Genomic DNA, 14,273 nt, shown 5'->3' with positions numbered 1-14,273 from the left:
TAAAATCAAACTTGCCCTCCAGATGTTTTGGACAATTTCTACCATCATCAATGATGATATCCATAAAAAGCCAGACTATAGTTAAAAAAAAAATAAAGCTCACAATGGTACAGTATTTTAAAGATTTCTTTTTCTTCAAGTGCTAGCTTCACTTGTTTGCATCTTTCTTTCTTTTTTTTTAAAGTGATTGATTGATTATGTGTCATCAACTCTGTGTCAACTTTTAGCAACCACATAGACTTTCTTCAGAATGCTTTCATTACTTGATATTATCTATCCATGCTATTTCTTTGGTAAGATGTAGGAGTCATTTCTTTCCTTGCACCATATGAAATGATACTTTACCATTATTATTAAAGTGATTGTCTGCCTCCAGCATTTTTCTACCGTATTTTTCAGAGTATAAGACACACCGGAGTATAAGACACAGCAAGGTTTGAAGAGGAAAGTAGTACAGTTTTTGCACTCTGCAAACCTCCCCAAAACGGCCCGTTTTTCGCAAAAACGAGCCCGTTTTTCTCCCAAAAGAGGCATGAAAAGCCTTTAGGGAGCTTGCAGAATGCTCCTGGGAGGGGAGGGGAAACGAGCAAAAAAAGTCCTGTTTTTTGCAAAAACGGGCCTGTTTTTCATTCAAAGGATAGCCTTTAGGAAGCATAGCATTTTCTTGGGGGCTGGGAGGGATTAAAATTGAGCAAAAAATGAGCCGTTTTTTGCTCATTTTTGCCTTCCCCAGCCCCCAGGAGCTCTCTAAAAGCTTCCTACAAGCTATGCACGGCCATTTTAGTGAAGGGGCGGGTTTTGGGGAGGCAAAAATGCTGTATTCAGTGTACAAGATGCATCCAGATTTTCAGCCTCTTTTTTGAAGGAAAAAAGTACATCTTATACTCTGAAAAATACGGCAATTTGTTTCTGTCTGATATAGCTACTAGTTGCTTTTTCTGGGGATTTGCAATGACTTCCATGCCTAGGAGTATATAGTTTTGGCTTACTTGCATTCTTGGTGTTCTTTGCTTACTCTTCCTAGGAATATTCAGTATTCCCCTCATCATAATAAATCTTGCATACTCATAATAAACCTTTCTCCACAATTAAACTCATTTTGGTACTAATAGATCCTAAATAAAAGGTTTATTAAAAGACAGTTTCCTTTCATTTAAGCACCAGTCTTAACAACTTCACCCATATTTTATTGGCTATTTTTAAAGCTTTCCTGTCTACTACACAGCTGTGAAATTTCCCTGTAATAGTAAAAGCATCTGTTCTTGCTTAACTTGTTTTGGTATGTGCGTGATCAACTAAGGTTGCCTATATATTGCCACCTTGTCAAGCAGATCCTCAATAGAAAATATAATGTATTAGTACAATCTGCATACTGAAATACACTTATATTGTTCTGTTCAACGAATGCACCTTTTACATCATAAAAATATTACTTACACATTTATCCACAAATACAAGATGTGGGAATAAGACATTGCTGATATCTCTCTTGCACCCTGTTGAACTACTTGTAAAGATTTTTACTTAATTTTGCAAAATTTATTAGATGTTCTATTTGCTTCCTTCATCTACTGTTTTTACCGCATATAGCAACTCCATGGTTTGCAAAGAATTTTATAATTCAGGTTATTTAGCTTTCTCTAAAACAACATACAAAAATATTGTTTACTTTGTATACTTTCCAACGAATCTCAAAAACAAAACAACTCACTTCCAATTCACCCCACAATAGTTTGCAGAAAGTTCAACTATATTACAGCTGATTAGGAAAAAAGGCACTTCAGTTTTCCAGTGCTGTTGACATTATGACAATCCAATCATCTGGTTCTATTTTCATTCTAATGCTAAACCCTCATCTGAAAACCCTAGGGTCAACAGGCCAAAGAATGCAAGAAACACTCAAGTAAACAACCTGTGACAATAAGCTTTAAATGTTGAGAAAGGTTGTTGGTTGAATGTTAAACTATTAATAAAAATGAGTTCTTCAAGTATTATTCAATATATCTGGAGCTAAATCCTTGGAAACTGATTGTGTATGACGGAGAAAAATGCATGTGGAAGAAACACACACACACACACATAGATTGAAGAAATGTAATACATAAAATGTGTGACTGGTGAATGTGTTAAAACAAATAGCTATAGCATTTGAAGTCAGAGTCACTTGAAGTCACTTTATATTAAAATCATTTTCAACTTATCTCTGGCTAAATTTCTTCCAGCATTAGTGTCTTCTATAGGACAACATATCAATACTGAGACAGAACTCTGTTTTACTAATTAACATATATTTAATTTTTTTAAAAAACAAGAATAAATTCTTGTATCATACCCAGTAAAATGAACTATTATGTTCCATTTAGCACTTTCTGCTTTGTGAATTGAAGTTGATAAAATACAAGTATTACCTTTGTCCAGAATTCTGTTGTATTTGCCCATAGCTGGCAGTTAACAATACCTTGGAAAGTTTCCTGCTTAATCATCTGTGCCTTTGCTTGAATAATCTACAATGTATGCTGGTATTTTTTGCAAGTGCAAGTCACACAGAGGGTATATCTGAAGGAGCACTGAGACTTGAAATTCTAAATCACACAAATGCCTAGTGAGAATTTTAGCCTCCAAATCTGAGTTTTGCCAGAAATGAATCAAGCCCTATATTTAAAATAAGTCTTTCAGGTCACATTATTTTGCTCACAAGGGTACTACTTTATCCATCTCATTTGCTTCAATGGAAATGTAACAACAACACTTGACAATAGTAGGAGAGGGGGTCTTTCACTTGTAAAATGACTCACGATGAAACTGCACATAACCCTCTGTTCTTTCAAGGCTGGGAATTGGAAGACTTTTGCTCACCTCCCTCATTATCCTTGTTATCAGCACAGGAGGTTTCCATAGCAACATTGCATCCAGGCCCTCTCCAGCCGGTCTGGCAGACACACTGCCAGCTGTTCTGACCGAGTGTGCATCTCCCATTGCCATTGCACAAATCAGGGCAGCCATCTGGTTGAAGAAACGAAGAAGATAAGTTCAAGTAATACTGATTTGCACGAATATTCCATGCTGTAGGCACATTAGACAACATTACTGTACACCCAAAAAGAAAGCTAAAGACTATATCAGGTGGGTTTGTTGTTATAAAGGACATCCTTTATTTGAAGTTGACTAAGTAGAGGGCAGAATAAAGTGTGTAAACATTATATGTAGTCTTTCTTGCCAACAAGAAAGATCTACTAGACAGCCTGTGACCCATTGGGTCAGCAGTTCATAGATATTTACTTACTTAAACAAACAAACAAAATAACCATCAGCAAAATAACATGGGTTATGGGTGTGATTTCTTGCCAGCTGGAGCATTATTCACTGCTCTCTGGTGGCTGACAGCAAAACCTGGCCTTCGAAGCTAGAGTGGGACTGATCTAGAGATAGACCAGACAGGCTGGTCTACCCAGCTCCAGAGACCAAACAGGCTGGTCTATCCAGCTTTCAGAAAGATAGGGTAACCCTGATAGGCTGAACTCTCAATGCTGCCACAGTCAATGCTGATGTGGCAGCACTGAAGTGGCCACAAATTTGTGGAAATTTCAATCCCGCAGGAGTCATGGGTCCCAGGTTTTAGACACATTCTGTAATTTAGCTCAGTGGCCCCCACATTTTGGGGCACCAGGAACTAGTTCCATGGAGAGATATTTTTTCCATGGACTGGAGGGGGCGTAGCTTCTGATGTTGCCTGCATCCCATGGGTGCGGCTTTACTTGTTTGTGTAGCATGGTTACTGTTATGCCATGGACCTGTGCCAGTCCATGGACCAGGGATTGGGTACCCCTGACTTAACTCATTTGATGTTGGTTCAAAAATTGTTCCCCTATGATGTACCGTTTCATCCAATTAAAGGTTACAGACAAAGAGGCCTGAGAGTTTTAAGAGCATATAGATTTTTAAAGGCTTTCAATATGAGATTATGATTTCTTCTAATAGCTATAACTTTGTTTCCATTATCTTTATATAACTGGTTGACATAACATATTGTTATTTCTTTATAAATATGATGGAACTTCCACATGGATAAAGCTACTTTATGGTTTTGAGCAATTACTGTATGTCACTGCATAAATTAATAGTGAATAGCAGTAATTTAAATAAAAAGTACTACAATGCATGATCTTTCTTGTTATTTCAGATAACTATATACATTTACAAAAATAAATTCCTTGCAATATAAATAGATCGAGCCAAAAATTTAATTTTCTAAAGGATATGGTAGAAAACATGAAACAAGCCCTGTCTTATTTTCTCATTTGCAAATTTCATTATTGAGGTAATGGTTATTTATCATCACTAATTACATTAAACTGGATTTAAATTTATAGATACTTAATATGCAATAAAGCACTACCAAAAGAAAAAAAATAGCTTTTTCTGATCATTCCGAAATAATCATGTTCATATCAAATAAGGAAGGATAAAACAATCCATTTGCTCAAATGTCTTTCACCAATTAGAAGTAAAATTTCCCACATAATCTTTATGCTCATTGCATTATTTTTTGGGTAGAAATCTATATGATCAAGAATTGTTGATCATATTGTAGTAGTTATCTGAATTTCTACAGCCCACATATGGTAAACATTTCACCATCATACCTACATCTAGTCTCCGACTTATAACATTTCATTTAATGACTTTAAATTTTCAACGGCACTGAAAGAATTGGGTTATAACCATTAGAGTGCAGTACTGCTACTTCAGCTGACTGCTAGTTGCAGTTCGGCATTCGAATCTCACTAGGCTCAAGATTGACTCAGCCTTCTATCCTTCCGAGATTGGTAAAATGAGGACCCAGATTGTTGGGGACAATATGCTGACTCTGTAAACCACTTAAAGAAGGCTGTAAAAGCAACATGAAGCAGTATGTAAGTCTAAGTGCTATTGCTATTTTTCACACTCACAACCATTACAGCATCATCATGTGATCAAAATTCAGACACTTGGCAACTGACTCATATTTGTGACTGTTGCAGTATCTTGAGGTCACCTTTTGTGACTTTCTGACAAGAAATCTCAATGGGTAAGCCAGATTCACTTGTTACTAACTTAATAACTGCAGTGAATCACTTAACAACGTGGCAAGAAAGGTTATAAAATGGGGCAAAATGGGGCACTTAACAAATGTTTGGCTTAGTAACAGAAATTTTGGACTCAATTGTGATCATAAGGACCACCTGTATTTTTGCTCTCACTTACCCGTAAAGCAAGTAGTACTGGCTTAACATAGTAACTGATTTAAAAAACAACAACAATTAATGCCATTCTGGCTATACATTTAATCCAAATATCCATGGAAAAAATAGCAATGGCAATCAGCATCCTTAAGGTAAATGGTCTCAAGAGATAAAAGAACTAATTGTCTTATTCATTAAAAGAAATAGGAAAAGAGAGGAAAGAAAGGGAAGCAGTCACACAATTAAAGTGTTCAAGTCTATCTGATTCCTACAGCTTTTCTTTTTAAACCACCCCTCCCATTGCACTCTGCTTTCCAACCTGTATTATTTCCCAATCTATTTCTCCATGAGAAGAACTTTCTTTCTGGGTGGAATGCTTCATTTCAGAGCTATTGCTAGACTCAAGCAGAATAAAGGGATCTAATTAAGTCTAATAGCAGTTTTAAAAGGCTGCCCCTTCAAAACAACAAAAGTATCTGTGGCAAATATTTTATCTTTGCACACACAAAAGTTACAAATGACTATCTTGCAATCGCAGTGGGAGTAAAAGAAAGGATATCTGTTCCCTCAGACCAGTGCTTCTCAATTATTTTCTGTCATGCCCCCCCTAGGAAGAAGAAAACATTTCGCGCCCCCCCCCGCGCGACTGTAAATAGTATAATTTGTCTATAAAATTGTTATAAGTACACCTCTGCATAACATAGCACACCGGTCTTTCCTCGTCTCCCACCGTAGTCACATGCTTTCTTTCCTCTTTCCCTCTTGCTTGTCTATCCTTCCTTCCACCCTCCCTTCCTTCCTGCCTCCCTTCCAGTTCCCTCCTTCCTCTTTCCCCCTGCCTGCCTGCCTTCTTTCCTCTTTCCCTATCCTCCTATCTTTCCTTTCTCCCTCCCTCCTTCCCTGCCTCCCTTCCAGTTCCATTCTTCCCTCCTTCCTGCCTGCTTGCCTTCTTTCCTCTTTTCCTCTTGCTTGTCTATCCTTCCTTCCACCCTCCCTTCCTCCTTCCCTTCCTTCCTGCCTCCCTTCCAGTTCCCTCCTTCCTCTTTCCCCCTGCCTGCCTGCCTTCTTTCCTCTTTCCCTATCCTCCTATCCTTCCTTTCTCCCTCCCTCCTTCCCTGCCTCCCTTCCAGTTCCATTCTTCCCTCCTTCCTTCTGCCTCCTTCCTGCCTGCTTGCCTTCTTTCCTCTTTCCCTCTTGCTTGTCTATCCTTCCTTCCACCCTCCCTTCCTCCTTCCCTTCCTTCCTGCCTCCCTTCCAGTTCCCTCCTTCCTCTTTCCCCCTGCCTGCCTGCATTCTTTCCTCTTTCCCTATCCTCCTATCCTTCCTTTCTCCCTCCCTCCTTCCCTGCCTCCCTTCCAGTTCCATTCTTCCCTCCTTCCTTCTGCCTCCTTCCTGCCTGCTTGCCTTCTTTCCTCTTTCCCTCTTGCTTGTCTATCCTTACTCCCTCCTCCCTTTCTTCCCTCCCTCCCTGCCAGCAGCTCCTCCAGCATCCCAGCTGGAAGCAGCAGCACAACAGTCGCCGTTACCAGGGGCGAAGGGGTGGCGGTGGCAAGATCGAGCGACCGCCGTCCCTTTGTCCCTTCCCCAACAGCGGCTGTTGCGCTTCTGCTTCCAGATGGAATGCTGGCAGTGGAGCTGCTGGCGGGGAGGCGAGCTACCTGCATAAAGACGCCGCCGAGGGCATGGCAGAATATATCCCGGCTTGAAGTGGCAGCGCTGGGGACTGCTCAGAGACTCATCAGAGCCGCGGGCTGGAGCTGTGCAAAAAGCCTGCTTGGGCTGGGGGGGGGAAGGGAGGGAAGCCTGGGACAGCCATGCTTCCCTCCCTCCCACCCCCGCCCGAGCAGGCTTCTTGCACAGCTCCAGCCCGCGGCTCCAATGAAAATCCACAGTCCGAAGTGCTGCCACTTCCAGGCGGGATATATTATGCCTCGCCCACGCCGCCGCCGCCGCTGCCGTTGCACCCAGATGGAAAGGGAGCCTTCGCGCCCCCCTTTACGGAGCCTCGCGCCCCCCTAGGGGGGCGCGCCCCACTATTTGAGAACCGCTGCCTCAGACTGAACTATTTCTGAGAGTTCTTTTTTGAAAACACTTAACTGGTGACTGCAAGATCATTGTCTTTTTCGGAGCCAAATATTTCATGATTAGATGCTTCTTGAATGTTTGTTTTTCTGAAGCCAGTGATTATTCATTGAAGAAATTTTTGTTTGCATCCTGTGACATAAACAGTGTAGTAAACTAATTTAACTATCATTTCCCATTATCCTTTGTATTTTTGTATTCTTCTTTAAAAAGGTTAAAAACATCCCACTAATTCTGATCATATGAAAAACACCTGAAGAACGGTTGCAGGAATTGGGTATGTCTATTCTAAAGAAGAGAAGGACTAGAGGAGAGCATGACAGCAGTCTTCCAATATCTAAGGAACTGTCACAAAGAAGAGGAGTCAACCTATTCCCCAAAGCACCTGAGGGCAGGGCAAGAAGTAATGGATGGAGACTTATCAAGGAGAGATCCAACCTAGAACTAAGGAGAAACTTCTTGACAGCAATTAATCAGTGGAATGGCTTGCCTCCAGAAGTTGTTGGTGCTCCAATACTGGAGATTTTAAAGAACAGATTGGACAGTGATTTGTCTGATGTGGTAAAGGGTCACCTGCTTGAACAGGGGGGTTGGACCAGAAGATTTGGAAGGCTCTTTCGAAATCTGCTATTTCTGTTATTCTGCTGTTATTCTGATCTCACTTGAGGCAAACTCTGTAGAAATTTAAAAAGCTTCCTAGATATTTTTTTAAAATAGCACTTTATTTTCTTTACTGATATGTACAGATAAACTTTTCTACTTCCCCTTTCCCATTCAAACAACCTATGGCTGAGGAAACTCCACAGAAAACCTTGCTTGTTTGTTTCTTTGATTTGCTTCCTAATTATCAGCTCCAAGGGCACTCAACAAATGCAGAACGTGGAACAACTGCTGTAATATTTAAGAGGTGGGAATCTTCCATCGACTCTGCATGAACATGGAAATTAAAAACAACAACACTGGAACATTCTGGAATGAAGCTGCTATCATTTAGTACTGATGACTGAGAAAATGTCTCTCCCGTCCTTATATCCAGGATATCCATATTCTCAAGAATGAAATTTAAAATCTGATGCCCATTGGAAAAAATAACTGAGCATATAGAATTTAAAAAAGTGTGTATAGTCATGGCTATGGTTTTTCCAGTTGCAATGTATGTGAAGCTGGACCATAAGAAAGGTTGAGTGCTAAAGAATTGAGGTCTTTGAACTATGGTGCTGGAGAAGACTCCTGTGAGTCCCTTGGACTGCAAGGCGATCAAACCTGTCAGTCCTACAGGAGATCAACCCTGAAGAAGGGGACAACAGAGAATGAGGTGGCTGGATAGAGTCACAGAAGCAATAGGCGTGACCTTAAATGGACTCCAAAGGATATTGAGGACAGGCCTGGAGGAACGTTGTCCATTGGGTCGCAATTGGTTGGACATGATTTGACAATTAAGAACAACAATAGAATCATCCTAAGCAGATAGCCAGTTGCTAATAAGAGATGACACATTTATGATCTAAGACCATCTCTTATTAGCACACTTATTCCAAACTGTGCATCATCAACAAGTGGACAGGTAGACTAACAACTAAATTTCTCCAATTTGTGCAGATGACGTGGTCCTACAGTGATTTTGTTATGGTACTATTCCATACAAAGACTCCTGGACAGACCTTTTATCCAGGAGACAGCTTGAGGACAAGGACTGGGATCGATCTCTCCTTTTTTTTGTAAACATTTTTTTAAAATGCAATTTCTTAGGCCTTATTATTCCTATTTCTATGATCATTTATATGTTAATAATAATAATAATATTTGCATAATTGATTGATGGGAACATTTTCTACTTGTTCTGGTTGTGCATATTTGTTTCTAATGAAGCCCTTCACAAATAAAACATTTTGTGCAGCTATGAGATCTGTCACTCTTTGGTCATTCCATGAGAGACATAATAAAAGGATGGAATACCATCTCAGGATTCCTGCTTGGTTGCCAGCATATTAGTCTCCCATATGTGCCATTTGCTAATGCTTTCTGCTACATCTTAACAAGGCAATGAACCTCAAACCCATTTACTAGTTAGAGGCATTGACATTAAGAAGAAACCCATTACCTCATGATGAGAATGTTGATTCTATTCAGCAAAGGTCACTTTGTGAATGTGTACATAAATGTCCATCAAAAGTCATAAACCCATATTGTTATGGATCTCTTTTACAGCAGAAACACGTCTTGATTGGAAACTTATTCAGTAGGACCACATTAAATCTGCTGATGGTTGGCGATCAGACTGAAAATTTTACTAACACTATATTAGCAGTAATACCAGTCTGAAAGTAAGGGAACTTTATTTGCCTCTCAAAGTAAAGTGAAATTAATAATTGAGAGGAATTGAAAAAGAGGCTGTGAATCTTTATAGAACACCTTAGAGATCAAAGAAGACAATGTTTAAAAATGCTTTGTTGGAAGCATTGCCCTCAATATGTGTGAACCTAGAGCCACATGTTCCTGTGAAATGGCCCCTGCTTTTTGGAACATTTTGACCCCTCAGGTGAGATTGGCTCCCACCCTCCTGACATTATTATTATTATTATTATTATTATTATTATTATTATTATTATTATTATTATTATTATTATTATTATTATTAATTCACATTTCTAAACCGCCCCCTCTCCCAAAAAGGGACTCGGGGCGATGTACAGTCCACAATAAATCACAGATAAAATACAAATATAAATAGGGCTATAAATATATGTATGTATGTATGTGGAGGAGGTTAAAATTAAAATTCTTCTGTAAGACCCTGAAGTACTGATACTGCCAGTTGGCCTGGGGCGCCAATGGAAGAAATATCACTCTGAACGTGGATTATTGATTAATAGCAGTTCCTCCCCTGTATATTCTTTTACCTTCCTCCCCATTTAGTTATAACTTGTATTTTATTGCATTTTTAATTTGATTTTCTGTCTGTCTGTCTGTCTGTCTGTCTGTCTGTCTGTCTGTCTATCATCTATCTATCTATCTATCTATCTATCTATCTATCTATCTATCTATCATTTCATTTCATTTTAATATTGTAAGCTACCCAGAATTACCTTACAGCAAACAAATTAAATAAATAAACAAAAAGCATCAGGTGCCATTGATATTTTCCTTCTGGAAATACCTACAAAGATAGCCTGTAAGTTCTAAATTGTAAATCAACCATTCAACAATTCTGAATGAGTCCAGGAACAATCAGATGTTCTGATCTGCCGGGAACATAATCTCATATCTTCCCATAGCCCATGACTCAGAACACATTCTATGAATTATTTTTGAACATAACCCTAAGTACTGTAGTTTTGAGGCTTGCCTGTATTCACTCATTTAGCCTTTTAGTACTGTTCTGATTTTTCACAACTACTTTCACTTCTTTTTTTCTGTGTGAAATAGGGAAATTTAATATTATTTGCAGATATACATTATTTATTGGCTTTATTAGATGTAGGTGCCAGCCTATGGCAGATAAGTACTAGAAAGTTGATTAAAGTTGATCAATGATGATTGCAGCAGCAGATACTGGTGGAGAGACATACTTCAAACCTAGATATCAATAAAATACTTTTGCAGCAAGGCAAAAAAAAGAGAGAGCTAATGTTGTTATTGTATCCGTACTGTCCCTCTGATCACTCCTCTGAAAATGAATATGCCATTGATGCAATACAAAAAGAGAAGGTAATATCAGGCATGAAGAATCAGTCCCACATATTAAGTCCCAGGTAAGCTGATTTATTGCTTCTGCCACAAGAATCTGGTCAACTAACAGAAAGCATTAAATTGGTGTCAGCTAAGAGCTAATGACATTTGAAGGTGGGGAGGGTGTTGCACATGGATTGCTCATCTGAATGTAACGACTCCAGGTTTATTTCTCTCTTGACTCTGTCCCCAGGCTCTGCCTTTCCTTCTCCTTCATAAAAAAAATAGAAAATCAATTCTACAAGTATGCCTTTGTGTCAGTGGTGAAATTCATTTTTTTCACTACTGGTTCTGTGGGCGTGGCTTGGTGGGCATGGCAGGGGAAGGATACTGCAAAATCTCCATTCTCTCCCACTCCTGGGGGGAGGATTTTACAAAATCTCCATTCCCATCCCACATTGGGGCCAGCCAGAGGTGCTATTTGCCGGTTCTCTGAACTACTCAAATTTCTGCTACCGGTTCTCCAGAGCCTGCTGAATTTCACCCCTGCTTTGTGTCAAACTCTTTTTCATATTCTACTCTTTTCCATGTTGGGAAAAGATTTAAGACTTAAGGGGATGACTTATAGCCGTCATGGCGAACCTATGACACCTGTGGCATGCGGAGCCATTTGTCAGAGCACGCGAGGCACTGCCCTGTCAGCTGGCTGGCACGCATGCACATGCTGGACAGCTGACTTTGGCTTTCTTTTGAGGCCATTTTTCGCCCTCCAGAGGCTTCCCTGAAGCCTCCGGAGTGCGAAAAACCAGCCCTACGGGCAAACCGGAAGTTCAAGAACAGACTTCCGATTTGCTCATAGGGTTGGTTTTAGCCCTCCAGAGTGTTCAGGGGCCTTCAGGATGCTTCCTAGAAGGCTCTGGAGGACTAAAACCGGCCTTACGAGGAACCAGGAAGTGACTTCTGGTTTGCTCCTAGGATCATTTTTTGTCCTCTGGAGCCTTCAGGGAAGCCTCCTGAAGGCCCCTGAACACTCCGGAGGGCTAAAACCTGCCCTATGAGCAAACAGGAAGTCTGTTCCTGAATTTTTGGTTTGCCTGTAGTGCCGGTTTTCGCCTCCGGAGGACATCTGGGGGGGGGGGGAGAGACAGTTTTCTCCCTCTCCAGGCTCCTATAAGGCCTCTGGAGCCTGGGGAGTGCAAAAAAAGCATGCCAAAAATGGGGAGGGGGGAGTGCTAGTCTTGCGTGCCTGTGTGCTGTGGTCATGAGCATAGCACTATGGTGTGCCTGCCCATGCACGACCACCCCTGCGCTCCCCCCACTTTTGGCAGTGAAGCCAAAAAAGGTTCGCCATCACTGACTTATAGTATAGGGAAGGCCAGGGAGAGCTAAACTGCAGGGAGACACCAAAACATTAAGAGGGTGGTGATAGTTGTGTGACACAAACCTTGTTCCTTTTCTATGTGACAACACTGCATATACAAAAGGGTATCACTTTGGTCATGAATATTACCTTTATTTTATTTTCACACACACACACTATTCCCCATAAAGTGGATATTCCTCATAGGCATGCAAATTGTGGCATTAATAATAGTTTTTTGACTGCTTCTGCTGTTGCTCCCTAGTAAGCAATCAGTTGATATGATAAAATTATGCTATTCCAAAGAGGTTTAGTATACTGAAAAAACAGCAGCAGCAATATAGAAATCAGTCAGAAACTGTGGACACAAACTGCTTTCCAAGCAATGTATGACAACAGCAAGCTAACTGAATTAACATAAACATATAATTAATACCACATCCAACTGTAGTCAGTACTGCTTTGCGACGTTCATAAATTATGTTTTTAAGTCTGCTCTCATATCTTCCATCTCTGTTTTTAGATTAGCTGTCACATCCTCCCCCCCCCCCCCCAATGATTGCTTATAGTAATTGTTGTCACATTGGTATATGTCAATTTAAAATATGCATTTTGGTCTCATCTAATGGATCGTTTTTATAACTTTTAGTTGGAGGTTGAGAAAAAGAATTGAAGTGTGACGCTACAGACTTGTTACATAAATCCACAATGTTTAAAGTCAACTACCTACAACAAACATTCTGTTGCTCGGCTTTTCTATGAATCACTGGAATTCTGGAATGTATAGAAGCAGCTAGTTAAAACATGCAACTTACTCCTAGGTAACAAATGGTGTTAGCCATCAAAATTCAAATCTACCCGCTGCATGAACTAGTAGAATCTGTTTTGCAAGTGCTTTTCATTCCGGACATCATCTTCAGTAACATTTTTTTTTTAAGGAAAACACTTGTCTTACCCCAAATCTGCTGATATTGTTGAAGTCAGATCCATTCTCCCTTTCCTCCTTTTTTCACATGGAACCATTGGACAAAGTGGTTCAATAATTATCATAAAATGTATAGTACAGGAAACTAACTGCCATTGTAACATCTATAAATGATAACCCAAAACTTGGATTTCTTACTCATAAGATTTCTTAAACTCTTCTGCTGAAGATAAAATAAAAGCTGAGAGGTAGGAGAGACTGAGGGTTGGAAGCATCAAGTATTGGAAGCTGGCTTTCCAAAACTACATCTCCCTCCCCCCTCATGTTTTGTGTTGCTTTGTATGTGTGTATGTGCTAAATGACAAAAAAGTGGTCCTGGGGAAACCAAGCATCCTCTGGCCATACTTTTAATTTGTGGCTGTAGGCATAGGAATTAATGAAAATACCACAAATTTCAGAGCAGGGAGCAGGGTCATTGCTACCATCCCAACCCTTTAATTCTAACATCCCAACTTTTCTGCTTCAAACATATGTATTTAAAATGCTTTGTATTATTTCCTCTAGGGGGGAACATACATTCCTCAAATTCTCTCTCATCACCTTTCAGTTCTTCTAACACAATTTGTGTTTTCTGTTTGTTTTCTGTTTCGTGAAAGAAATCTTTTTAACCTTTACAGGATTCTGGACTAACTAAAAGATCAAGCAAGCCACTTTCTGTACTTGGTTAACCCTTTTATACATTCCTCACTTCTGTATTCCCACTTGCAAGTATATTATGATTATTACAGTTCTACTTACACTTTGTACAAAACTTCTTCAAGTTTTTGTCTTCTATTCTACTATTTCCTGCTATTGCCAAATCAATTATTCACATCTTCTTTTCAACCACAGTTAAATCTGGTATGTTTTCCAGTTATGCAGTCCATCTATGCTGCTGTTTGGATGTTTGATTGTCATTATTTTTCTGGTATTCCTAGCCAGGGTTCTAATTCTGCTTGAGCCCAGTCCACTATTG

The 14,273-nt window shown here is 39.8% G+C and overlaps 1 protein-coding gene across 2 annotated transcripts in view; it reads right to left on the bottom strand.

Annotated features, from left to right (window-relative positions):
- Positions 1-14,273, bottom strand: part of TENM2 (teneurin transmembrane protein 2) — a 1,011,554-nt gene that overhangs the window by 87,100 nt on the left and 910,181 nt on the right. For both annotated transcript variants that reach the window (XM_081934447.1, XM_081934448.1), the window contains one exon: positions 2,857-3,003. In XM_081934447.1, coding sequence (XP_081790573.1) covers positions 2,857-3,003 — 147 coding nt within the window. The remainder of the gene's footprint in view (positions 1-2,856; positions 3,004-14,273) is intronic.

This window comes from Natrix helvetica, assembly GCF_964273705.1.
Source record: "Natrix helvetica genome assembly, chromosome: 1".
NCBI classification, from domain to species: Eukaryota; Metazoa; Chordata; class Lepidosauria; order Squamata; family Natricidae; genus Natrix; species Natrix helvetica.
The sequence above is the reverse complement of the archived record's forward strand: the minus strand, read 5'-3'. Positions and strand labels throughout refer to the sequence as shown.